General features: G+C 39.4%; 3 protein-coding genes across 5 annotated transcripts in view; 1 reads left to right on the top strand and 2 right to left on the bottom strand.

Annotated features, from left to right (window-relative positions):
• Positions 1-17299, bottom strand: part of LOC148427870 (lysine-specific demethylase 6A-like) — a 38520-nt gene extending 21221 nt beyond the window's left edge. The window contains exons 1-8 of one of the 2 annotated variants that reach the window (XM_088441073.1): positions 16828-17299; positions 16633-16696; positions 4612-4720; positions 4420-4469; positions 3751-3809; positions 1958-2078; positions 1815-1869; positions 532-566 (exon numbers count right to left, since the gene is read on the bottom strand). In XM_088441073.1, coding sequence (XP_088297199.1) covers positions 532-566; positions 1815-1869; positions 1958-2078; positions 3751-3809; positions 4420-4469; positions 4612-4720; positions 16633-16696; positions 16828-17006 — 672 coding nt within the window. In that variant the 5' untranslated portion in view covers positions 17007-17299. The remainder of the gene's footprint in view (positions 1-531; positions 567-1814; positions 1870-1957; positions 2079-3750; positions 3810-4419; positions 4470-4611; positions 4721-16632; positions 16697-16827) is intronic. The other variant, XM_088441082.1, reaches the window with a different exon arrangement.
• Positions 17300-17769: 470 nt separating this feature from the next.
• On the top strand, positions 17770-21162 carry LOC148427869 (FUN14 domain-containing protein 1). 2 transcript variants are annotated; one of them, XM_088441103.1, is made up of 5 exons: positions 17770-17824; positions 18174-18339; positions 18437-18512; positions 18682-18810; positions 19146-21162. In XM_088441103.1, exons 1-5 carry the CDS (start codon positions 17800-17802, stop codon positions 19221-19223), a joined length of 474 nt encoding a protein of 157 aa, XP_088297229.1. In that variant the 5' UTR covers positions 17770-17799; the 3' UTR covers positions 19224-21162. The 2 variants fall into 2 exon arrangements, with proteins under 2 accessions (XP_088297229.1, XP_088297221.1); XM_088441095.1 differs by having other exon boundaries at positions 18682-18816.
• Positions 21163-22928: 1766 nt separating this feature from the next.
• Positions 22929-26261, bottom strand: cenpl (centromere protein L). Its single transcript, XM_088408152.1, has 5 exons — positions 25554-26261; positions 24155-24311; positions 23837-24082; positions 23187-23744; positions 22929-23083 (listed from the first exon to the last, which is right to left on the bottom strand). Exons 1-5 carry the CDS (start codon positions 25574-25576, stop codon positions 23009-23011), a joined length of 1059 nt encoding a protein of 352 aa, XP_088264278.1. The 5' UTR covers positions 25577-26261; the 3' UTR covers positions 22929-23008.
• Between the last annotated feature and the right edge of the window lie 1039 nt (positions 26262-27300).

The raw sequence follows: 27300 nt of genomic DNA, 5'->3' as shown, positions 1-27300 counted from the left end.
AGTAGAGGTTTTGAGGGGAAAAAAAAAAAAAGTTAACTTGATACCACTCTCCCCCATGTGTTCCTTAAATAGGGGCATATTTTATTCTCCCCTGTATGCCACTAAAATGCACCATAATACTGAGACTTCCATCGAAGGCATTTTTCCTAACACAGCACAACGTGCATTATTGACAAGCCCCAAGACCCAGTGAAAGTCACATTACCTCTACATTGAGGCACCAGCAGCATATAAAAGAGGGGGAGACAGACTTTCTGGTTTCCGTGGCAACCCTGTCTATATGCACGGAATAATTTCCTATCCCTTTTCACTTCTGCTACCCACACATGCACCCTAATCCTGCCTTTCACTTATCAGACACTTGGCTCAAATAATAGAAAACAAGGGTTTTTGTAACTTCGATGGGTAACTAATAAAAACATATATTTTCCATCTGACAACATCACATCAAATTGTGGAAGATGGAAAATAACTGCCAACAAACCAACGATTGTGTCCTTTGGAGTGGACGGAAGCGAAAGAAAGCCTTACCTGAATCTCATACAGATGAGCAATGTGGAACTGAACTGCAAGAGAAAAGAAGATAAAGTTAGGTTATTAACCACTCAGTCGCATTTTAGGAATAGTCCTTTTCCAAGCATAATTGTCAAAGTTGTGCTACAGTGTCAATAAATGGAACCCCAAGGTTGACTGCCTACAATCTAACTGTGCAAAAAGGGTGGTGGCCAAACCTCATAGCACCTTCTTTTGTGCAGACCTCCGCAGTGTCGAATCTAAACTGCTCAAATGCCTGCCTTTCAGCTGATAGAGCGAAGGAGTGGAGAGAGGGGAAGAACGATGGGGGCTGCCCTTGTCGTGTGTGCGCGAGACAAGAGAAATGTAATATATAACTACAGTCAGACACAGTCAGAGGCGGGGCCAAAATGGATATGTTCTAACCAAGGTAGCACATAGCAGGGTAGGGGAGATGATGAAGAAGCATCAGTGAGTGTTTAACTCTTCTATCCAGCCAATACAGCAGAGGTAATTTTCTCCCAAGTCAGAAAACACATTTCTGTGTTGTGTTTATGTTAGGGCTGTGATATCGAGACTAAATTTCAGTCCAACTTACGAAGGGAGAAATTGTTAAACAAAAAAATAAAATCCTTTGACGTCTCAGCTGGCGCAGCTGCGGTCATATTAGCAGCGGCCTGGACGTTGAATTAAAGTCTAATCTGTACATGATTAAAGATTTTAAAAATTATTGAAATGGATAGTTTATACTTGAAATTCGGTTTTATTATAAAAGAAATCTAGGTAAATCTAGGTAAGACATCTGATGAATGTCTGCTCCTTAGAGTGTCTCTCTGTGCCTCGAAAATGTGTGTGGGTGGGTGCCTATGTTCTTGGGTACGCTTAATGACTGAGACGGACGTGCCTGTGGGGTGGGAGTAGACTCATGAAGTGCACCCCGCCGCTGTTGTTAACAGGCAGGAGGAAGAGACACTCGACACTATAGAGCAGACGGTCCACCAGACCGTTGGAAATCTCTTACCTAAATTTCTTTAACAATAAAATGGTATTTCAAGTATAAACTCAACATTGTTTGATCCTGTACAGATTAGACTTTATTTCAATGTCAGAAGAGAACAGGAGCTCAATAAAGATCATGATATCCCCCCCCCCCCCCCCCCCCACACACACACACACACACACACACACACACACACACATTTTGTTACGTCAAACTGTTATCCTTGGGCCAGTATTGGCCATAACACCTTATTACTCCCTCACTAACATTTGAGTAAACAAAAAATGTCGTCTGAACTTACTTTCAGCTTTGGACAAAGTGCAGGGATTGGAGTCAATCAAAGCTAGCTGAAAATGCTGTGAGACATCATCAGGACAGAAATTAGAAAAGGGAGTTCTGTTGAGTTTTTCATAGTACAGTAAACAAATTTGGAGGTGGACCTACCTTTAGGCTTGATTCGTAGTCTGTGTTGACTTTAAACATCAAACCCAGTCGAAGGTGGATCTCCTTGGCTCGGGAGAATCCTGGATCAATATACAACACTTCCTGGAATGCTTTGATCGCCCTGGTGGAGGCAAAGAAGACGACAAATATCACATACAGTAGCTCTCCCACATAGACTGTCCTGTAAGCCCTCAATGCACCACAAAGCCGTTGCATTACGAGAGATGCAGATTGGATAGGCTGATGTGCTCAAATACTCAACCGGCATTAGATATTCAAAATGAGTACACATCTAATGCCAGGAGCCAGTCTCATTAAATTTCCTGGCAGGTAGGGTGAAGGTACACTAGCAGCTGTTATGCCTTATTAATAAATCCAATTAAAAGCAAGCTTATAGTCAAACAAAACTAAATAAACAAATTCAAAAGCCATTACACTAATGTGTAACAGTGTGGGAAATTCCTCTACTTGCATAGTGACAAGCGAAATGAGTGATAAGAGAGTGACCCTACAGTCATTGACTGAATGTAGATGATGTATGTAAACCACAGGTGTCGAATTCCATTCCTTGAGGGCCGGTATCCTGCATGTTTTCTCCTACAGATCTTGCTAATAAACTAATCATTTGAATTAGGTGTGTTGGGGAGGGGAGAGGGGGGCGTAGCCATTTAGCCATAGAGCAGTGGTCCCCTACCGTTTTATCACCATGAAACCATGAAACTTTCATTGGTAGGAGGACATTTCTTCAAAATATAGCCAGCCTAGGCTAATTTAGCCTTCTTCGTATTTCTTGATTATCTCCAGCTTCGTTTCCATACTAATCATCTTGTTACTTCTCTCTTTAGCATCACTACCAATCTTGGGACGCATGGTTAACGAATTCAAGTTTGAATTAAGCCCGAAGATGCACAATAAATACAATTTTGAAGCCACTCTCACATGAAATAAAGTCTTTAGGGAGCCATCTTTGTGACCCGGTGCACCAATCAATCGCAGACCAGCATCTTAGTGACCCGTGACACCGACCAATAGTAGACCAGTATCTTAGGGAGTCATGACACCGACCAATAGCGGAGCAGCATTGTAGTGATGTAAGCAGTGATGTATGTCGTGATGTATGAGCGTGTTGCCCCGAGTAGACCGCCATGTTTGAGAAGATTTTTTTTTTTTTTATGTGTGGTTTTTTTTTTTATGTCGTACGGCACAAAAATGGCGTAAAGAGGGGACAAAAAAAATTGTCGCGGTCCACACCGTAAGGTAAAATACACGTAAGGCAGGGACGTCGTAAACCAGGGGTCCACTGTGTATATAGGTCTCTTGCAGGACATGAACAGTTCCCAATCTGGTTGCGCTACCCATTGTTACCCAATGTTCAATGGGGATGGATGTGAAGCATCAGTAATTTTTTGTGTCGTCTTGGAAAACCCCTCAAAAAAACAGCGCAAACCTACAGACCCATATATTTAGAGAAGCTGTTAGTTACCCCAGTAGCTGAGGAAATAAATGCAAGTTAAACTCTTTCGCTCCATTTTGCAAATTTTCGATCGGCACATATTTCAAGACACAAAAATATACATTTCTCAAAAGCCCATGATCTAATTTTCAAAAATGTTGGTGTGTTGTTCACAAGTTCAAGGGACTATTTCAACCAGACGCTGCATTTTGAAAAACTGTAATTCATGGGAACTTACCAAACTGCTAATGGCTGAGTTACTAAATTAAGGTGGATTTAAACTAATGTGGATCTGTACTGAACAGGTAGTGAATAATAGATAACATTCAACAATACTCACCACTGAAAGGCATTGTAGTGGAAGTAGACCATTCCCAGACCATACAGAAAGGCAGCATTCTGTGTGTGATTAGAAGGCTTATTCAGAAGGGTAAAACTGAATGAAGCCCATTTTATCACCGAGTGACTAGACAAGTCTAATTAGGGTAGACTTTAGTCCAGGCAGGTAAAACTCGTTTTAGCTTGCGGACTGCATTGTGGGTAGGACCAATAAAATCATGGTATATATTTATACAACTTTAAAGAAACAACTACATGTTTATTATTCCTTTTTAATACTGTCCAAAATAGTACAAGCATCATCACTATTAACATCACTATTAATCATAAGACATTAACATTACTATTAATCATAAAATATTTTCCCTGCAATTGGCTGGCAACCAGCTCAGGGTGTCCACCGTCTAGTAACCTAAGTCAGTTGGGATAGACACCAGCTATAGAAAATAACATCAAGCTAAAGATAATTGATGGATGGGTGGATCATAAAACATTTCAAGTTTTTCATTGATTGAAAAAAAACAAAAATAACACACTCAGCTCTTTTTTTTTTTTTTTTTTCTACTTTACATGAGACAAAATCGGATAAACCCGGGTCGTGTGTTCGACACCGCTGCTCTAGTCTAACTTTAGTCGAGGGCACCATGTGAGCAAAGTTGTGGTGGCTTACCTTCCAGTAGTCTGATTGTAAACTGTAGTACCTCTGGTATGCCGATAATGCTGAGATTGGGAGAAAAACAAAGGAGGATGACTGTTACTGAAAGGCCATTTTAGACAAAGCATGTAGTACTTGTGGGAAAGCACACCATCGGCAGAGGATGATTTTAAAAGCCTGTATGAAGCGTCCTCAGGGTAGACTCACCTTTAGGGTAATCCTCTAAGAGGAGGTTGAAGTGGCCTAGTTGGCAAAACACCTCAGGCTCTACTTTTCCCTCTGCCTTGAGGATGAGGGAATCATAGCAGCGGACAGCCTGAGGGGAACATATGAGCGCACGTCATGAGCTTTGCTCTGATTGTGGTAAACCCCCTACGATGTACGGCTAGCTAGCTAAATGCCGGTGCACACAGCAGAATAACTAGGTCGACTAGAGTGGTAATTATACCCCCCCGGACTATCTTAAAGATGTTCCGATTCTTATAATATATATATGTTTTGACAGGGATGCAAATACAGTATACTTACAAATTAAGATACTGTACTTTCAAATCAATGTGCTTCCGTCGAACGCATTGTTTCCTTTGACAGCAAAATATGAACCATGAATCTATTTCCATTTATTTATCCAGCAAAACTTGACCACTTACTAACATGCGTCGTTGCACCACGATCCAGCAACTTTACGCAGGACTTGTAAGATCTGTTCTGCCGCTGTGCGCCATGGTAAATTCCACAATTCAAAAGGCACCAAACAGGGAAGAGAACATGATCTACATTCAAATTTACAAAGACAAAACACTCGACATGGACACCACTGTCATTTGATTGATGCTGATTGATCGGATGAACCCAAAAGCGGTTTTCCGTGTCATTGTTATCAAGACAAACAGACCAAACGTTTTCGTCCTGTTAATTGTGATTGTAACATGTACAAATGTATATTACTGTTTGAGGTACGATACTACAAATTAACTTAAAAGTTAAACTGAATAATTTTTGTATTCTCTCATTGTAAAAGAATCAAGCAATTAAGTGTTATCGAGCGGACACGCAGTACTGTACTTGAAATCCACGGTACATTATGTGGATTCCACGGGTTACACCGAGCCTGCGTTGTTCCTGCATTTCGTCTCGCCACTCAGCAAGTGGGCGATTAGCTGTTGCTTCTCTGTTCTTGTTGTCCTCTTTGTGGGCAACAAGTTTTGCCACATTTATGTGCTCTTTTCAGACTCGATAGACCAGGGACGATTGATGTTCGCCTTCTATCAAAAACACCTGCTTCGTCAGCCTGCTGAGGACATGCACCCTGTTCCAAGCCAAACACGGCTGTTGTTTCTGGCGAAAGTAGGGAGGGTACGAAAATGAGCGAAGTGAAGCGTGCGACGGTACGCATCGGTGATTTTTGTCTCGCATGCGTACTTGCGCACCACTCATGTGCATGCCGAGTTATACAAGTACTGTTCCAAGACGTTGTCAACCACGACCATACCTTCTTTTACTGGAGCTCACATAAGATCAATGGATAGGATGGACACACTAATCAGACTTGGAATAATGAATAAATTGGAATGTTGGATGTTATTTGCAAACTGGGATTAAAATAACTGAATCAACACCGGCCTCTTCCTTCCTCCACCATCTTGCCTTAACTGGCTTCCAAGAATCTTGGCCAAAAGATGTCTGTGGCCGGCGCCTCCAGCTTCAGTTAGAAATCCGAACCACCAGATCTACAGTCAAGTCATAGTCCATTTACTCCTTTTTTCGGAAAAACCTGACCACTTACAAACATTTTTACAACTTTGTTCACCATGTTTGTTCTGATTTCGCAGGTCAGGTTTTCTCATACTATACTGTTATCTTTAGGTCTGAAATAACGTCAACTCAGAATTTTTTTTAGTATCAGTGACAAGTCAAATAATACAGAATCAGGTAGCCAGAAAGTAAAAAGCGAAAAAACAAAACACTTGGCAAGCTCGAGAAGAGATACAAAACAGACATGTTGAAGCTAAACTAATGAACACTTAGTGTAAATAGTGGACTTTACTACCAATATGGACAAAGTTATAGTAGTGGTTGTGATATTAAGAAGATGATGATGGATGATTCATCAAAGTTCATTCTATTATTTTAATACGTTTTACTATGAAATTTGTAAATACAGTCTCTCTTTTTAGTTTTAGATCGCATCTCGTAACTTCTGTTTGAATCTTACACTTACTTAGTGCTTTTTATTGTAAAATTTTTGTGACTTCAAGCATTTTTGTTTTTTCAGTATTGCAAGTCCCGGGGACCCAACAGTTTACAGAGGTCAAATGAGCACTGGCCCTAAAGACAAATGAGCATGCTGACAGTGAGGTCCAGCCAATCATTTTGCAAAGTAATAATTCAGCTTCCACTCCCAACACATTTGCTTTCTATTTTGTTTTATTATTGTTAAAAACAAACCAAGCAGCTATTGACACTATGTCCTCTTCATCCGCCAAATTAGTTTAATCTCAAGAGGTTTTACAAGATTTCTTGTCTGACGGGGAATGTTCATGAATGAAATTGGTTGGTGTGTGAAACATTGATTTTGCCTGGTGGCTGCACACCGCACAATATGTTGAAATTGTTGTACCCATGATTTTTCCTCATCGTGTGGGATCACCGTGTGGGATCTCTCAAAGTTTGGAAGTCCGCTAACAATTTTAAAATCTTTCTGTGTAAACGAGGATTACTGTGGTTTAATGATGCCGTACCACACAGTTCAAAAGTTCTCTTTGCATCCTGTTTCAACATAGCTTAAGTCACTAATAATTGCTTCCTCTGCAGTGGAACTATTACATTGCTACAAGTATTATATGACAGTATATGGGTATTAACAGAAGAAAGACGGCACAACCATGATAATTGCTCAGTTAATAAAATGTCTTCTCAAAACGCTGAAATAAATTCTTGTGTGGAACAGTAAATAGACAGCGATGGAGGAGGATGGGAAATTAAGTAGGACATTTCTAAATACTTCAGCTAAGAAGTGGCCGATAAGTTTAGAAGTACCGTATTTTCCGCACTATAAGGCGCACCTACAAGCCTTAATTATTTTTAAAAGCTGATGGTGCGGAAAATACAGTATATTACAGTTATATATGATTCCATTTTTAATAGTAACCATTATTCTCATAATGTAGAATTTAAAATTATTTTAGCGGCAATAGTAGGGCTTGAAATTGCAAGAGTCACCTGCAAACACAGCCAGCTTTAGAGTGTGCGTTGGAAAAACAATCATCCGGATGCATGGCGCAAGTACATGGTTTAATTAGTGATATTAGTGGTATATCCAATCATCTTTTATCTGTCATCTTTTGTTTTCTGGCCTTTCCATGTCTCACATTAAAAGCCTGCAGTGTGTACAGAATGCAGCGGCGAGACTATTGACAAGGACGAGAAAGTTTGATCATATTACTCCGATTCTAGCTGACCTGCATTGGCTTCCAATACACGTGAGATGTGATTTTAAGGTGTTGTTAATTACTTATAAAATTTTACACGGTTTAGCTCCTTCCTATCTCGTCGACTTAGTATCACCTTATGTTCCGTCCCGACAACTTCGATCACAAAATGCCGGTTTGCTATCGACCCCACGGGCTAAAAAGAAGTCTGCGGGATCAAGGGCATTTTCCATTCGCGCGCCAGTACTATGGAATGCCCTACCTATGGAAGTTCGCGCAGCCACCTCGGTAGAAATCTTTAAATCCCGACTAAAAACACATCTATACTCAAAAGCATTTAGTTAAATTAGCCTGTCTGCAGCCTTCTTCTTTTTTCCTGCCCCCCTCTTCCGGCCGGGAGAGGGGGCTAGCTAGATGGTGAGGGTTGACTTGACCGCCTCCATTGGGTCCTGCGCTGGTCGACCATCACGGGTTAGGAGTCTAGCCGTCTGCGGTCCACCTGGCTGGAATGCGGGATGGTTCCTGCCCAATGGCTTTGCCTGCTGTCAAGACATCACTGCACTATATAGCACAATATGTTTTCTGTAATTTATATTGTTTCTGTGTTCGGTACATGCAGCATCCACTTCAACCTGTGGGCCTGGAAGGGGGCTCCTCCCACCTGTGGTCCCTTCTGGAGGTTTCTGATTTTCCCCAAATTGGGGTTTTTGAGTTTTTCCTTCCCCTTCTGGGAGCTTTGACAGGGGATGCTGTTGTGTACCTTACATTGAAAAGATGTCTCTGTATGACCTCTTTTCATTCTGTGAAGCCCTTTGAGACTTCGGTGATTTAGGGCTATATAAATAAAATTTGATTGATTGATTGATTGATCTGTGAACCGTACATTAATGGATGTGACAAAAATTTGATTTGCTTTAAGGATGCCACAAATTTTTGTCAGTCAAACGAACAGATGCACAGGTAAAAACATCACGGTCCTCTAAAAGGCTTTCAAAAACTGACCAGACATTAAGTTCTGTCAGGTAAAACAAAAACAACTTGAGAAAAAAAAAAAATACTGTAAAGAATGCAACAACTCACTGTGTTATAATCACATTATTTTACAGCATGAAGTAAGTACATAAACATAAGGACTGATGCTACAACAAACACTGTGTAAACAACTGTAGAATGAAGTCACAATCATGCAAATAAAAGGTGTTTGTTGCCCCTCAAAACTTTCACACCTTATACAATTTGCAAAAATGATTATATACATAACTGATCGCCAGACAAATCGAACAGTGGCTACAATCGATCCACGCTAGCGTCAAGTCAGCTTCCTGTGACAACTACCAAAAAGCTCCCAAACTGGCTCGATTTATGTCCACTGTTTTCGGCTGTGTTGTGATGTCACATAGTATAAAACGTAAACACCGTATAGATTTTGTTTTTACCTTTAGAAATGTATGTGTACCTGAATTATTTTGTAACATGGAATAAAATTCAAACCTGACCTTTTCCTTTGAATTACTATCACCTGAAAATCATGTGACTGGGCCCAAAGCGATCAGAATTTGGACATTCCTAATCATTATATTATTAAAAAAGAAAATATTGTTTACCATTAATTTGATAGCATGATATTATGGCACCCCTTAAGTGACATTCCGAAACTAAAATGAAAAATGTTTCTGTTAGGGTAAGAAAGTTTTGGGTTAATTTCACCGCAGCTTTAGTTTAGTGTCCCCGCCAGCATATCCTCCGCTGATTAAGATGCATCTAGGCAGCCACGGCATGATCAGCATTGGGAGTAATGTATTACAAAAGTAATGTAATTACTTTAATGCATTACTTTTTGCTGTAAGGCAATAGGCATTACTCACAAAGAATGTAATATCTTGCTCATTTAAAACTATTACAATGCATGTATAGTCCAGAAAACGCTCCTAAACTCTTTAAATTTATAATATTAATGGTGGCAATTGATAATATGAATGCAGTTCATTTGGTTTCCTTGAGGTGGAGCTGTTTTGTTGGTATGCAGCGACGTTAGTTTAGGTAGTTTTAGTTGTTTTTATCTTACATTTCCAGTGATATGGTAATCTTTTACAAGTCCACAGGAGCAATGATATTTACTTTGGGGATACATTTGAGTATTTAAGTTTATGGCAGTGCTTCTCAAAAAGTGGGCCGGGTGCGAGGTGATGCCAGGGGGGCGCGGATGACCACAGGGTTTGTTTCTGTAATGTTAAGTGTAATTACAATAAAATAAGAATTTTCATCTTTTTATTAATTTATTTTTTATTTCAGGCACTTTGATGCACCTATTTTTTTCAGTTTTAGACTAAGCTGTAACCCGTATAAATGTTATAAAAAATAGTTAACAGTTGTTGAATGTTGATTAATATTGCTTTTTTTTCGTTTGTTAATGTTAAAAAGGATACAGGTGTAGGTATACCTATACAATTTTTATGGATAACATTCTCATTTATAGACAGCACGTTTGAGTGGGGCGCGTCGTGAAAGTTTTGGCTTTTCTAGGGGGGTCTTGGGAAATTATAATCGAGAAGCACTGGTTTAAGGTCACCCAATGTACTTCCTGTGCATTATGCGACGCTAACCTTAGACACGACAGCATGCTAGTCAACACGCGATTCATGGGGTAGTGTTCAAAAGGTTTGTTTACAGAATATTAGAATCAGCAGCTCAAGCAGTGCAGGGAAGAAATCGCGGGTTGTGATGTATTACATGACAATCTTGTTCGAGCGAGTGCTAATATCTAACCTATCATTATTATACAACAACGTTTTTGCCTTTCTATCCTGAATTTCTTTCATAACTACAGACTATATTCTTTTCCGAAGAGGTGTTTTGTAACCTGAATTTTTCATACCACGAGACATTCTTAAGTAGAGGCACCACTGCATAAAAAAAGCATGTTGATTTTTTTGTTTTGAATCTCATTTCTAGTTCCGTTTTTCGTCACCTTGACATGTGACTGGGTAGCCTCATATAGTTATAGTCTTTGTCTACCTGGAATTGATTCAAAAGACTTGCTTTTTCCTTAGGTCAGTTTTACTGGGGCCAAGATTAGCCAAACTATGTTGTGAAGTTACTGAAAATAGTCCTAATCTGTTGTTGATAAAGCATAAACTATGTTTAAATGTGTTGTGATATAGCTTAGCCAAGAGCTAGTCTTTTGTTTATTTTTCATAAAGCATAAACCATGTGCAGCTCGGTGCAGCAGTGGCCAGCATTTCCACTTCACAGTTCAAGGACCCGAGTTCAAATCCTCCCTCTAACCTTCCTGTGTGGAGTTTGTATGTTTTCCCACGTGAATTCTCTGTGGCCACTCCGGCTTCCTCTCTAACTCCCAAAAACATGCATGGCAGGTGCATTGGACATACTAATTTGTCCTTAGGTGTGATTGGGCATGAATGATTGTTTGTGTCTGTGTGCCCTGCAATTAGCTGGCAACCAGTTCAGGGTGTCCCCTGCCTACTGCCCGAAGTCACCTGGGATATGCACCAGCAAGCCTACGACCCTTGTGAGGATAAGCAGCTCTAGAAAATGGACAGACGGATAAACAATGCATCACTAAGCTGTGAACCTAAGCAATAAAGTGATTAAAATGCAAAAACGATGCTGCATCTTGTCATGTCTTTAAAGGTTACGTACAATACAATACAGATCAAATGAGTTGTAGTGTTTTTAGGCTCAAAGCCTCCATCCACTGGATGTGTAAAAAGCGAAACGAGCTACATTTGGAATGGCAAATCCCTATTTCTAGGTTTGTTGGTGAAGGTAATGTAAAATTAAGGTAATAGTAGTGTAAAGCCCTACATTTCAAATACAGTAATATTAAAATGTAACTAAATACTTTGAAATGATAGTATTAAGTAAGAAATATTGCATTACAGTTTTGAAGGTAACTTGCCCAACACCGGGCATGATGCACTGCAGGGTTACAACTGTTTAGCCCGTAGTGCTTGCTTTTAAGGATTTCCCTTGTAATCAACTACAAAAGTCTTTAGGATCAAAGTCCAAAATTCATATTTGGTCAATTTTTTTTATGAAAATCCTCGGGGGCTGAATTTTGGTGCATCCCCAGGATATTTACTTTTGTAAACACAGCCTTGTTTTGTGTGCCACTTTTGTTCGCATTAGAAGTCACATTAATTCTTGTATGTGAAGTTCAGAAAAAAAAACATTGAATTTATTTAAAAAAAAAAAAGGCATGAATTATGCCTGGGCAATTGATTGCTAATTTAAATTTAATTATAATTAATTAAATAGATTAATTAATGGATTTAAGAATTTAATCATTAGGCAATTAGCTAACTAGATGTCAGCTGTTCATCCACATGGACAAATACGTACTATATACACTATATACAGTATACACTATATACACTATATACAGTATATATATATATATATATATATATATATATATATATATATATATATATTAATGTATTTCAAATGTGAAAATGGACCATCCACCCACCCAACCATCGATTGTAACCACTCAACCTAACAAGGGTCGCAGGTATGCTGAAGCTTATCCTAGATGTCTTTAAGCAGTAGGTGAAGTACACCCTCAATTATTTGGATGAGCCAGCCAATCACAGGACACACAAAGACAAACAACCGAAGACAACAGAGTGTCAAATATTTTACCTACCTTGCATATCTTGGGGAAAGTAGGAGGAAACTGGTGCACTTGGGAGAAAACCCAGACAGGCACAGGGAGAATGTGCAAACTAAACAGGACGAGCAGAGCTGGACACAAACCTAACCAAGCCTAACCTCTGCACTGTTAGGCAGGTGTGCAACAAGTCTGCCATCCCAAAGCTCAGCATAAGGCTGGATAATAAATTGGAATAATTTTTGTTTTATTCATTAAATTAATTCATTTAAAAGTATTTTGCCATTTTAAAATTCAACCATTTGAAAATTTGCTAGTTTGTGATTGAAGTTTTGCACAAGTGGCAAAATGCTGTATTGGTCATTTACAGTACAGTGGGCCCCCGTGTTACGAACTTCATCCGGTCAGCGGCTACACTCGTAACTTGAACTGCTCGTATGACGGGCAAGCCAAACCTATGTTAATTAGTGAATGCGTGCAACGCGCGCAAAAACCTTAGGTAAAAACATCACGACTTTATACACATATTAAAAATGAGTAACATAATCTACTGTACCGTTAAATTAAATAACATATACAAAGGAAAAATGACATTTACCTTTGGGGCGACGTGACTTGAGCTGGGTGGAGGCAGAGGTGAGCACAGACCAACCCGCAGAATTTATTGATTTATTTTCTTAAGCGGGAACTTTTCTCAAGCTAGAACATATCACCGGCGATTTCCTTCTCTTTAATCCATAATAGAAGAAGCCTCTTAATTTTGTTGTCGATCGAGGTCTGTCCCCCGGCAAGGAAAGTCTTGCCCTTAGAAGATTGCCGAGCGGTTACGGCCATACTCACGAGCAAGGTTAACCATGCGTGCGCCTCCTTTGTTTTTTTTTTTTTTTTAATTATCTCCTGCTTGGTTTCTATTGTCATCATCCTCTTACTTCTTCTTTTACCGCCACTAGCAATTTTAGAAGCCATGTCTAACAGATAAAGTTTGCAAAGTCTTTACAACATTCCTTCCTTCCGTTTTTCACTCATTTTCTCTCCTTCCTTCCGTCCCGACCAGCTGTGCCATCAAGCTAGATGAAGGCGTTCGACCAATTGCATATTGGCATCTCCGTGACTGACACCGTGACTGAAACAGTGACTGTGACATTGTAAGAGGAATAGCATATCAGTGTTTCCGTGTCATGCGTGAGCAGATTATTTTGATGAAGTAGTAAAACGATGTCAATTGTACGTACACATTGACTGCAAACGCGTGGTTAAATCAGAGATAAAACCATCACGTATTTACACACACATTTAAAATTAGTACCATAACCTACTGTGTAGTTAATTCAATTAACATGGATACACAAAGGATAAATGACATTTTCTTCTGGGGTGACGTGATTTGAGCTGAGTGGAGACGGAGGTGAGCAGAGACCAACCCGCAGAATTTATTTATTTTCTCAAACAAGAACTTTTCTCAAACTAAAACATATAATCGGCGATTTCCTTCTCTTTAATCCATAATAGAAGAAGCCTCTCCATTTTGTTGTCGAGCGAGGTCCGTCCCCCGGCAAGGAAAGTCTTGCCCTTAGAAGATTGACGAGCGGTTACGGCCATACTCACGAGCAAGGTTAACTATGCATGCGCCTCCTTCGTATTTTTTTTTTTTATTATCTCCTGCTTGGTTTCTATTGTCATCATCCTCTTACTTCTTCCTTTACCGCCACTTGCAATTTTAGAAGCCATGTCTAACAGATAAAGTTTGCAAAGTCTTCACAACATTCCTTCCTTCCGTTTTTCACTCATTTTCTCTCCTTCCTTCCGTCCCGACCAGCTGTGCCATCAAGCTAGATAAAGGCGGTCGGCCAATAGCATATCGGCATTTCTGTGATTGACGTGACGCCGGCCAATAGCATCTAAGTGAGTGAGACCGAGACCGTGACCTTAATCGACCAATAGCATATCGGCATCTCCGTGACTGACTCCATGACTGACATCGTGACTGAGACAGTGACTTGACATTGTAAGAGCAATAGCGTTCAACGTTGCCGTGATCAGCGTCGTCTATTGATTTTGTTGACGCAGCAGAGCGAAAATATCAGAACTAATACAATGGCCGGCATGTCAGATTGTTTGTAAGACGAAAGGTTTGCATGTAAGTGGGGGACAAAAAACTCAGTGGTCCACGCTCGTAAGTCGAAATGTTCGTAAAAGAGGGTGTTCGTAAACCGGGGGCCGACTGTATTTACTAAACACCTTATAGTGGCATTTCAGCAAGTTATGCACAACCAAAATGTTGTTTTTCCTACAAGCTAGGAATATTGAGATGATAAAACTGAGTCAAAATCATTATAAATTATTGTTGTCTGAACATTTTGCACAGGATTTATTTTTTATAGATGTGTATTATTTAAAGGAAATTTTAGATTGAGTTATCTCTGCAATTAAAATGAAAATTGTCCATAATGACTGAAAATTAAAAAAAAATACAGCATTATATTATTTTTTTCATGTGAATATAGCAACTGCTCTCACAATTAAGACGGATTACTTGACAATACTAGTTTGGCACCATTTACTTTGTGTCCAATTACCAGAATTTGGTGCCATCTTGATGTATAATAGAAAAATGGAACAAAATATGCATATTTCTATGCATATTTTGTTCAATTTTTTCCCAGAAAACAGGTGAGTTTTCAGCAAAGCATAATTTCCACAAAAATAAAAAAACTAAAAGAGCATTTGAAAGTAACCATGTGTGAAAAGGAAGCGCCTGAGCACTAAAATCGGAACTGGGCACTTACACTGGCAGTATAAAAGCGGGCCTTGTTCTGAATGATGTGTGCAATCATACATTTGCAGGTGACAGACAAGAGCTGGTCTATCACAACATCTCAGTTAGGAGCTATGCACGTGCTGCATCACAGACCGTGGCTGTTAAGTTGGCAGCCACGACATGGACATTGGTTTTTCACGTATTTGTGCAATTGTTACTGAGACTGCTGACTATTTTCTGACAAGCCTGGTGCCTGCTGCTGACCTTTGTGCTGCCCCCGGGTACAGAGATTTGAACAGTTAGACTCTCCTGGTATCCTACACCACCTAGCGAGAGGATTTGTGGATCGCGCCTTCAAAGTGAGAGCATCACACATTTGCACACGTTAAAACCAATTAAAACTACCACACACACAAGCCAAAAATAATCTTCGTTTGCTGGGGAGTGTGCGGGGTGTGGATGATCTGAACGTTTTCAAAACAATGCTTCACTTGTTGAGAAGAGCCGTAACAAAAAGATAAGGTAAACTCCAGGCATACCAAATCAAAATAAACGATATGAATGCCGACAAGCACACGCCTTCACGGCACCAAAAACCGATGCAATCCGACACATCAAAAGTATTTCATCGCCAGTCCTCCATGTCCCCGCCATCTTGGGCAGCCATTATTAAACGTTGCGTGAAACGTTAGTAAACGTTGAAACAGACTACAACGAGACACACCGCTCGCCGTTAGGACAATGCAATGTTTAACACTTATACTTGTCACGGCTGCTCGGAGGCACATATGCATTTTGTGCACAGATACCTAAACACCACGCGTGTTGTTTTCGTGATCGTACATCTATGCAAGGAGATGATCAACCCACGGTGTTATTTGCATCGAGATTTGACACGGCACCGCACAATAATCACACCCAACTTATCCACGTAGCGACGGAACAACGCTAACAGTCGTGTGCTGGATAAAACCGTGACGACATTGTGTTGTGTTGGTGCGAGAACGTCAGTCACAGCAGGTCCACTTTGACATGCTGAGCGGAACGGCCGATGTTTGCCTGCAACGTTACGCTGCTTAGTTCATAACATGGACATGAATAAAGTGTTTAACGCCTGCACGGTGTCTTGAGGTGCACGTCTGGACACTTTAAGGCTACACAGTCGGAGTTTAATGGACGCAGGTGCAGGGTCGTCGATCACCGGATGAGGGAAGCGAACTCTCAAGCTAGTATGCTAACACATAGGCTAACTGGCCTCGGTCTACGCTGTAAGAGGGCCGCTTGAAAGTAGGTTAGCTTCGGGAGCCGATTTCCTGCTGTGTATTACTTGACTGGCCGAGCCGAGTGAGCCACGCAGACGAGAGGGCACGTTTGGATGAAAATTGAATCCACTTTCGATTTGCTACCTTCTTCAACAGGGCCTTCGTTATGGCGCCATCTTCATGCAGCTTCAGAAATCCAAATAGTGCGCTGCGAGCAAAAAGACAACATAGGTGGCTCGGTGTTAGTTGCGGAGCGCCTCGGTTGAATGGTCGACGTGCAGGGAAATAACCCCATTAGATTTGACACTGCACGTGAGGACACGGGCGGACTATTCCCACCTGTCAATCCCGGCCAAAATGTCCCTCTCCTGGGCTGTCAGTGTCGGAAAGTCCTCCTCTGTTTCACTCGCTTTTCCCGCCGCCATTTTCTTTTCCTCATCACCACCATCAGAAGCTGAGCCGAGACTCCGAGCAGCAGCGCAGGCAGACACAGCGACAGACACACTGCACGATTGCATGGAAAATCCCAACGCAGGGGCGATCGGTTTACTCCACCGAATCAAACAGAGGGAACCGAAGAAAAGCAAATGATCAAAAACTTTTTTTCCCAGTCTCAAAAGATGCGATTCGATCTAGTAAATCCTTTCCGGGGAACAGCGACGCTCCGTAGCTGATCTTCAAACGTCACATTTTTTCTCCCTAAAGCGAGAACATACCGTGGCTTAATTGCAACTACCTGAACGAACACTCCAATAAGTAAGTATTCCTCAATTAAATGCGTCTCGGCCGAGAAGATAAAGTTGTTTTAATTGTGTCACCGAAGCGAACCCACGCGCCGTTGTAGTCACGCCCTCGCTTGTGTTTTAGCCAATCAACTCTCGCGCACCCTACCGAATGACTTGCCTGATATAGTTTCTTGTCTCAATATTGTCCACTGTATAAATCATCCTTTGGCAAACCCGTCTGCGTAGAGTTTGATCAAGCGAAACCCGATGAGCACCGTGCGGAGCACACCTCTGCATTACTTCGTTAAGGTACCGTATTACAAAATAATATGGTTTCATCATGGGGTAGTTGTAAATTTTGTGCGCGGGCAATAGGAATTGGACTCTGTCCGCGCCTTACACGCAACGCAAGTTGTGTTTGAACTTTCAAATGTATTGCCACATGCTTAGCCGGAATGATCTCCCGACCAGAAGGAAAGGTTCTGATATTTTAATAATAAATATACCGAGCTACGTGGCACGGCATCGTCGCGTGGGCGTGGCCTATTTTTGTCAACATCCTGTTCAGTTCACCAGCCCCTTCAAAATGGCGTCCGTAGATCAGAGGGAAGGTGCGGAATTATTTTTCTTTGATTTATCTACGGGTTTGCGCAAAATAATTGGATACACTGGCAACATATGCCGAGTTTGTGTTTGTATGACGCACGTTGTCTCGAATTGTCATGTAAATGTTTGCGGTGCCTAATTAACGATGGCTTGCTAAAAAATATATAAAATGCTGCCGCCTCATTACTACGACGAATTTATTATATATATAGTATTTTGGAACTTACGAAAATATTCAGAAAAGTCTGATAACAGCTGCCACTAACGGTTCCGTTTGATGCCGACCTGCTAACCAATCTAGGGCAACCCGTGATTGCATTTTCTTAATCATTTTTTTTTCTCTCGTCTCAACAGCCCAGGAGGAGCCTGAAAGTGAAGACGAGCTATATGAGGTGGTGGATTTGACAGAATATGCTCGCAGGCATCAATGGTGGAACAGAGTTTTTGGGAACAACTCTGGGCCGATAGCAGAGAAGTACTCTGTGGCCACCCAGCTCATGATGGGAGGCCTCACTGGATGGTAAACGTTGTGTAATGGTACATTTGGTTCAGTGGAGTGTCATAAAGTGTATAATTTTGTCATTCATCATTTGTTTGTCCCCGCTCACTGCATGCAGGTGTGCTGGATATATTTTCCAGAGAGTTGGGAAAGTAGCAGCCACTGCTGCTGGTGGAGGCTTTCTCCTTTTACAGGTAAGACATACACTTAATTTTTGAATAGGCAAATAGTAGTCAAGGAAATTGCAGCACAGGTCTCTTTTTTGCAGAATGCATGATCAAGTAATATGTTTTATGCGGCTAGAAAATGTGGAACAATGTCTTTTCTACTGAAGTTCAAAGATTGTGTACCATATTTACGCAGATTGCCAATCACAGTGGCTACGTGCAGGTGGACTGGAAGAAAGTGGAGAAGGATGTAAACAAAGCAAAAAAACATTTGAAGCGGAAAGCAAACAAAGCAGCCCCTGAACTAAACACATTCATTGAGGAGGTAAAGGTATACAAACGCTTTCTTTCATAACTACAGAAAATAGTCTGATTGCGATTTTTTTTCCCCCCTCCTAGAGATTGCCAATGCAACATTGAATCTAATTATTTATTTGGATGATCATTTTTTATTTTATTTCTTTACAAACATCTATGTCATCATGACATAAAACAATATCATATCTTTTATAGATGATAGTCGATATCGCTTTCCAGCAATTGCTTGTTTAAAATCACTCCTTTCAGATCCTAATCGATGTCTTTAAATGTTATCATTTCAGCATTACATTATTAACCACTATGCTGATTTGTCATGTGTTTCTCCTCTATCTCATACAGGCTACAGATTTCATAAAGAGAAACATCGTCTTATCCAGTGGCTTTGTTGGAGGATTTTTCCTGGGTTTGGCCTCCTAAAAGACGCTACGTGCTTACAATGCTTTCAGTCAACGAGTAAATCATTTTTGTCCCCCATTATTTACCTCTCACCCGTTTGTGAATGTGATGTAATTCATATATTTAAGGTTGGAAATTATGTATTTTTACAGTAGTCCTTAGTTGTGTGGGGATGAGATCAACAATGTTTCAAATCTGTCACAATGTAATGTGTGTAAAGGCCATTTGATCCTGAGCAAAAATTCAGACAAAAATGAAAAGTGAATAATGCATGTTGGGGAAATTGAGAATTGGATATTAAAAAAGTTGGAAAAAAACACCTTCAAATTAGATTAAGCTTTATTTTCATTTTTTTTTCTTTTCTTCATTTATTTTCATTATGTGAAGTGTGTTTGTAAAGGCCATTTCAATCTGAGTACAAATCAGAAAAAAATTAAAATTGGATGAAGCATTTTAGAGAAGTTGAGCTTTTTGTTGGGGCAAAATGACATTTTTGGGAATGCTTTGGAATTAGCGGTATATTGAAAATATTGTTGAAAACACCTTCAAAGTAGAGTTAAACCTTTGAAATTGTTGAAAACACCTTCAAAGTTAAGGCTTTGAAAATGTTGTTGAAAACACCTTCAAAGTAAACTGGTATAACCATTATTTCTCAATGTTCTCACTTTTTCCATTTTGTCTTCCACTCAGGGAAGCCTCTTCTCTGATTGGCTGACAAATTTCAGTTTGAGATGTCAAACATTTTTTTCCCAAGATTCCAAGACCTGTCAAAATTAACACCATGTTTTAAATGGTCACACTTGTCTAAAAACTGGACCAAACTAGAGCAGATTGAAGATTATTTCTAAAAAAAAAAAGTGTTGGTAACCAAAGAGATCATGAACAAAAGGAATCTTTTTTTGTGAATTAATATAGATTATTATTGGAGCATTTGAAATGTTCATTTCATGTTATTGTTTTAGAAAATCTCAGATGGCAGCCACATGCTGGATTGTACTCCTCAATTTGACTATAATGCCACATATTTTCAACCTCTGTATGTTAGTGTGTCTCCTGTCTTGCTTCATGCATGAAAACACTGATTCTAGATTGCCAGATGTTAATGGCATTTGTTGTAATGTAATTAATGTACAATGACCAAAAACAAAAAAAGCCCTGGTATTTTATGTTTCTTACCAGGATTGACCCTCCTTAATTGACACCGCACAATGTGACTAGTGATTTATGTACGTATGTGTTACCTGAAGGAATGTACTGTTATCTAAGCCTGACTGGACTTGACAGCTTTGACTTTATATCATAAATGGGTAAAATCATGAATTGCTTAAGAAAAATGAGACACATTTGGAACAAGGTATATCATTGAAATGCTAGAATATGGGGCTATTCCACAAGTGATAGCAGTACTATATTTCTAGGTTTTTACCAATTCTAATTGTTGGTTCCGTTATTTTTTTTTTTTTTTATAGAACAGGCTTATAGTCTTTACATGACACCAACCACAGTAATCAATAAGAAATTGCTAGTGTGTGCATGCTTCTAACTAAAGTACAACAAATGCAATCAAATTTTACAGTGTGTGCCAAATTTGCCAATACTGCATTGCACTTTTTTTTTTTTTTTAAATCACATCGCATTGTGGTCTGATGTGAGGATGTGCCTCTTTGCTTGTTATCCAGAGTAGAGACTGACATACCTTTATTTTAGTAGTTTACACCTTGTTTCTGTTACATTATGCACTGGATTGTTTATTTTTGTTTAGCCTTATTATACTGGTGTAATATGTCATTTTATGCGATATCCTCTTGGCCCTACCATAGTTCATGGGTCTAGTGTATGGTATGAATTTGTGAACTGCCTCAGTTGTTGACATTTGGTTGAGTGTATTATTTTACTTTATTTTTATGAATACATTATATTGAATATTTGGATGTCTATTAAAATGATCAAAAGCTGACAATTTCTTTACCTCTGTAAGACACAAATTAACATTACCTCACTATACAAACATGACAAAAAAATAGTCCAAAGAAAATGAGCATAGGTATATATATATATATATATATATTACTGTATTTCAAATGTGAAAATGGACCATCCACCCACCCAACCATCGATTGTAGCCACTCAACCTAACATTTTTTTTTTTTTTTTCCCTTGTGAGCAAGCAGGCTAAATCTTGGTTTAAGAAGACTGATGAGCTAAAAGATATGTCATCGGTCATAATTGTCCCTTTTATACTGGTTCTCAGTTGAAGGAAATGGGTACTTCAACGAGCATTCCTCCACAAGGTTATTTATTTCAAATTTTTTTAAGGGGAAGTCAACCCCAGAATCTATATGCCCCCACTGGTCGCAACATGGAATTTGATTATTGATTAAAGAGAAAAATCCACCAGTTTGAACCATCTTGGGGAATGACAATTTTGCCACTTGCTGTCATCTGAAAATTATATCACAGGTGTTCAGGCAACAAACCATAATGGCTCACCTATTTTTTTAGTTTAGTTGTGACAATTGCAGGCTGAGCCTTCATTGGTCCTAACCTGAGTCCAGAGCAACTGTGCTGTCATTTTCATTTGCCAGCCAGTGGCAAAATGGCTGCCTGAGATTGATAAAAACGGGTGGATTTTTCAACTTATTATTTCTCAAACACATCAGTCATGTTACTATGTTTAAACTAGTGTGGTGGCATGGTACATATACTGTAAAAAAAAAAAAAAAAGTAAATTCAAAGTAAATTCAACAAATTATTATTTTGAATAATTGAATAAGAGTTTTGAATCTCCAACGTTACCAACAGTGCCCCTGTGAACTCTGTGTGGCGATGTGGCTACTACTGCCCTTACATTGTTTTCATACAAGTCTGCCTTCTCCCACCCAAGTCTGTGGCTCGGCTCGGCTCGGCTCAACACAAACACAAACATATATATATATATATATATATATATATATATATATATATATATATATATATATATATATATATATATATATATATATATGTGTACAGTATATATATTTCTCCCTCAATGAGTGAAAATTAATAAAAACGTTCCAAACTTCTTTTGGTGTACTTGATAGTGATGGTGCAAGTCAATATTAGGTAGGGTTTTAGAACAGCTGCCCCCTATGCTGAAAATATAATAGATAAAACACTGTTTTGAACTTAAAAATATTTAACCTGACACTAGGGTGTCTTCTGCTGAGAAAGAAGACGCTTAGCATACCTTACAGCATTAGGCCCATTTCCACCGATGAAATTTATAGAGCACACACAAACTTCTGGTGACATTTTTCACCAAAAATCCCTGCTTTTCACTTGCTTGACCTCGACATAGACTTTTGTCAGGATTACTTTGGGTAAAGTATGGAGAAAGGTCCTTCTGTATGAACAGTCACAGATTGCGAGGCACTCCGTTAGTCTCCATAATGTTTTGTTGTAACAATAGTATGTCTGTAAAGGATATTTGTGTTGGAATAGCAAGTTGGATTTACAAATCTTGGCTCATAAAAGTTCACATTCCTAATGGTACTGCTCAAATGTTTTTTTCCCAAAAGCATATTGGCTGCCCATTGCACGTGAGCATTGCACTTTTCTAAAACTATTGGCTGTTCTTTTGAACAATTGAGATCAACCCTATTTAGGAGGACAGCAAATAGTGTTTCCAGTGTAACATGCCTTTAACTGGCAAAATCTATAAAACACAAACTTTAAAATAGCATGTAGAGTGAAAGCACTGGACTTTATTAACTACACTATTACTAAAACAATAATCATCACTGATGTACTTTCTAGTGGGCTCTTTAAGCGGGCATTTTCAAGATTGAACACTCTGTCAGCAGCGTCAGCGTGGTCATCATGCATCTGCTGTCGGAAATCTGAAACAAAAGCACAGAACTATTAACTGTACATCTCTGTTTGCTTTCATTTCATTTGTCAGACACTTAAATGGAAGCTCTGTTTTGGGTTAAAGTACTGTACCTTGATCCTCCCACTACATTTGGCAGTGCCATGTGATGTGGACACATGGCTCAGTCTTCCAGCGGAGAGATCCACCTTATAGTGCCTGTAGAATTGGTACATGAGCCCCTTCATGAACCTCATCACATCGGCTAAATCAACTAGATCGTTTTCCTCTTCGGGCTGATCCCTTTTCACACTATTCCATAGCTCCCAAGCATCAACAGGATTTACAGCATAGGTGACGTGAAGCAGTGGCTTAACCGGAAGAGTCCAGATCATTTTTAGTTGCTTGATATCGGTTTTTGTGTAGCAGTTGGTCCATAATGCCACCAGCCACTGCAAGCCACTGTGGTTGATCTCCAATGAGCCAAAACAGCAGTCGAATTGCTTCTGGAACCACGATTTGACCAATGCAGTAAGGGCCTCCATCCCACTGCTGCCAAACAATGGTAGACAAACAAACTCTTTTGGAAGGGAGTTAATGTAGTCGCGGTTGCCATTGACACATGCAAACCAGCCTTGCCAAACTGCCTTCTGCTGCTCATTCTGTCTGGCAAACAAGGGCTTTGAGTAGATCTGTAGTAGAAGACAAGAGATGGGTGACTGAAAGGATCTTGCAGACATCCTGACACTGACATTCGTGAGAAATTCTACAATTCTGTTCTCACCTGTATTAAGAGTGTCTCAGCATCATGATCTGTTTTAGCCAGGCCATGAACCACAGAGAAGGAGACCCTGAAGTTTAGAGTACCTCCATCTGCCAGACCTTGCCGCTCCTCTGCAGCCATGAACGCAGACAGTTGCCTGGCATAGTTTTTTGTCTGGGAGTAACAGAATCGGTAGAGGGGTGTGACAAAGGACAGTTGCCATTCTGTTTTCATCAGCGAGGCCAGATGACTGGGCTCCACCTTATCCTGATAAAAGTGTAGTGGTTATTAATCATTCATGAATACCTCTCAAGCAAGAAACACCTTAAGATAACTCACAAGGATATTGTCTGACTTTGGTGCTTTCCTGTTTGTGTTGAGCCGAGCTGTTAATGCCCTCGTCAAGCAGAGACGAGAAGATGTGGTCAAGCTCTGGTAGGACTTTCGGTAGCTTCTACTCCTTCTCTGGACAATGCTGCTGGGCGTTCTAGCCACACTGTAAAACATGTCTCAGTTACTGTATTTATTTGAAGAACATCAAGTCAAAATACCAACTACACAATGAAATTAGAAACACCTATCCTACTAAGAATCTTCCATCTGTTCAACAAATGTTCCTGTGGCAAAGCCTGCCGACAACATTCTTAACATTGAATCTGATATGAAACAGAATGTGTGCCCAAGATCTATTTTTTCCAGCAGTCAAGCTCCTGCAATCTACCATTTAGAAGAACAAAAAAAAAAAAAAAAGTGGGGGTGCGGATTGGTCAACTTGACATATTTTTGAGCCACTAATTTTGTAACAACAAAACTCAGCATTTATGTTGTACATTTTTTGCCAATACACCAAATACATTAGGGGACTTGTTGCTTGTTGTTTACGGTTACTGAAACTGTAGATAAGGTTGGTGACTGTACAACAAGAATTCATATTTTTTTTGGGCTGATACAAACTCAAAATAGTGACTTGCTTGCATTTTGAAAACGCTAGGTCACTCGAAATTAATGTTCATTTGAATACCTTCTCCCAAAATGCATTTCACTATGTTCAATACAGCACAGGGAGTAATAATTTGTGCTTCTTCTGTATGCTGTATTGTCACATTGCACACGGTTTGAAGCTTATGCATATTCAAAAGCCCATCCATCCATCCATTATCTTGAGTGCTTAACTTAACGAGGGTCGCAGGTGTTCGGGAACCTATCTCAGCTGTCTTTCGGGTAGTGGGTGGGGTACACCCTAAACAGGTTGCCAGCCGATTGCAGGGAACAGACCAAGACAATCAACGATTTGCGCTCATAATCACACCTAAGACTTAGCCAGTTAATTCTGTTAATATGTTGAAACTTCCGAATACGCAACTATTGAGAAGGTAAATCAATGGAAGTGGTCGTGAAAAGTGACCGCCTGTAAATGTATTTGTATATGTAAAGGTATTTATGAATAACAGCTGTATTGGACCATAATCGTAGCTGCATCAATGATCGAAGTAGATCGGTTCTGATTGTCGTCTTTTCCAAAATAAACACGATTTTCATTCAGGAAATATTGAAAAACATAATGTTAAAAATAGGAAACGAAAGGGGATTCTGACTAAATGAAACAGACTTGCTCTGAACCGTTGTTCAGTCAGTTGATAAACACAGACTTCAGTCGAACATTGAGGTTCCCATGATTCGTACGCACAGGCTCAAATATTAACAAAGGAAGGCATTTCGTTTGCAAACAAAAGACTACCTTTTTTGCACTACAGATGTCATCTCGGCGACTTAGATCCAAAACATAGGTGCACCGGAAACTTATTTGAAAACGGCGCCTGCATTCTTCTTCTTCTTCAAAATAGGCATTCGCGACATTTTGTGCGCATTACTGCCGTCATTCGATACGGAGTGTACCTTGCAGTCACCCAACGTCTTCGCTTTTTTTTTTTTTTTTTTACTGTACTACTTGTACATGTAGTATACTATGAAATTATGTGTGCCACAATCGTTAGGGAAATAGTTTTAGAGAGCAATGATGGATTTTGAGCACGTAAAAATATTTTGAGCTAGTAATTACATATTTTGAGCGAACAATGACAGACACTCCCTCCACTGTGCAGTTTATTCCAGATTTTAAAACATTACTGATAAAAGGGAGATACACGAGAGAGCAATTAATCTTTAAAATATTGATTTAATGAAACATATGCAAATTGAACTTTTACAGAAGTAAAAAAAAACTGCTTTACATCTCTTTTATTTAGGTATAGTAGAAGATTAAATTAACAACTTTGCTGGCTGAATTTTTACTCTAAATTCAAAGTAAATTCAACAAATTATTATTTTGAATAATTGAATAAGAGTTTTGAATCTCCAACGTTACCAACAGTGCCCCTGTGAACTCTGTGTGGCGATGTGGCTACTACTGCCCTTACATTGTTTTCATACAAGTCCGCCTTCTCCCACCCAAGTCTGTGGCTCGGCTCAACACAAACACAAACATATATATATATATATATATATATATATATATATATATATATATATATATATATATATATATATATATATATATATATATATATATATATATATATATATATATATAAAATCAAATAGCCAGAGGTGGGCACTTTGTCAGCACTGTCAGTGTTGATAAATAAAATATAAAATAAATACATCAATTTATTAGAGAATTTCTTCAGAGGGCAAAACTAACAGATACTATAGTGTGGACTCAAATGTTGGGCACATTCAATACATTGACTTAAAAATGAAGGGAAACTCCAGTTATCATGCATATACATTATATATTTCTCTTAACGGAAAATTTAATTGAATCCAACCGGTGATGACATTCTATTTTTTATTAATTTAAGTTTCAAATACAAAATATTGACTAACTATAGCTCTTACATTTGTATGCATTATTTTTTAATGATGCCAGAAAAAACAGAACAATGTATGAGCAAATTCATAAGGCACCAATCTCGAATCTCCAAGCTCTATTGCGTTCACTTGACGTCCAATTCCCAATTAGATATAAAATATACTACACTATACAATATATATATGCGCTCAATAAATTAAATGATTTTTGCCCAAATGCACGTATTAATTTAAATCAAATCAATTGTCAAGAACAAGTATGCTGTACAGTACTGCATTAATGACCACATCAACAGCCAATCAGAATAGCAAATGATAGCTTTCGAAACCAACGGTGAACGTGTGAAGAAGGGTTGAATGGAAGCCACTTAACTGCAGAGGAGGGCACAACACGACAAAACGAGGTTTTTCTGAGGAATCTCCTTTTGGACCCTCAAGAATTGGTTATCCGTCATGATAAGACAACAATACGCGGTGTGACTGGATTGTGTTATCAAATACATGATCACTGACATATCTTGCCAAACCCTGTATCTCGATTCATCGAAGCAGCGATGTGGGGAAAGGTGACGTAAGACGTAGCGCTGCAGGAGTGCTGGCACATGCGCAGAAAA

Source organism: Hippichthys cyanospilos, chromosome 2, assembly GCF_059441005.1.
Source record: "Hippichthys cyanospilos isolate Australia breed blue-spotted pipefish chromosome 2, RoL_Hcya_1.0, whole genome shotgun sequence".
In the NCBI taxonomy this organism is placed as follows: Eukaryota; Metazoa; Chordata; class Actinopteri; order Syngnathiformes; family Syngnathidae; genus Hippichthys; species Hippichthys cyanospilos.
This window is presented reverse-complemented; position numbering and strand designations above follow the sequence as displayed.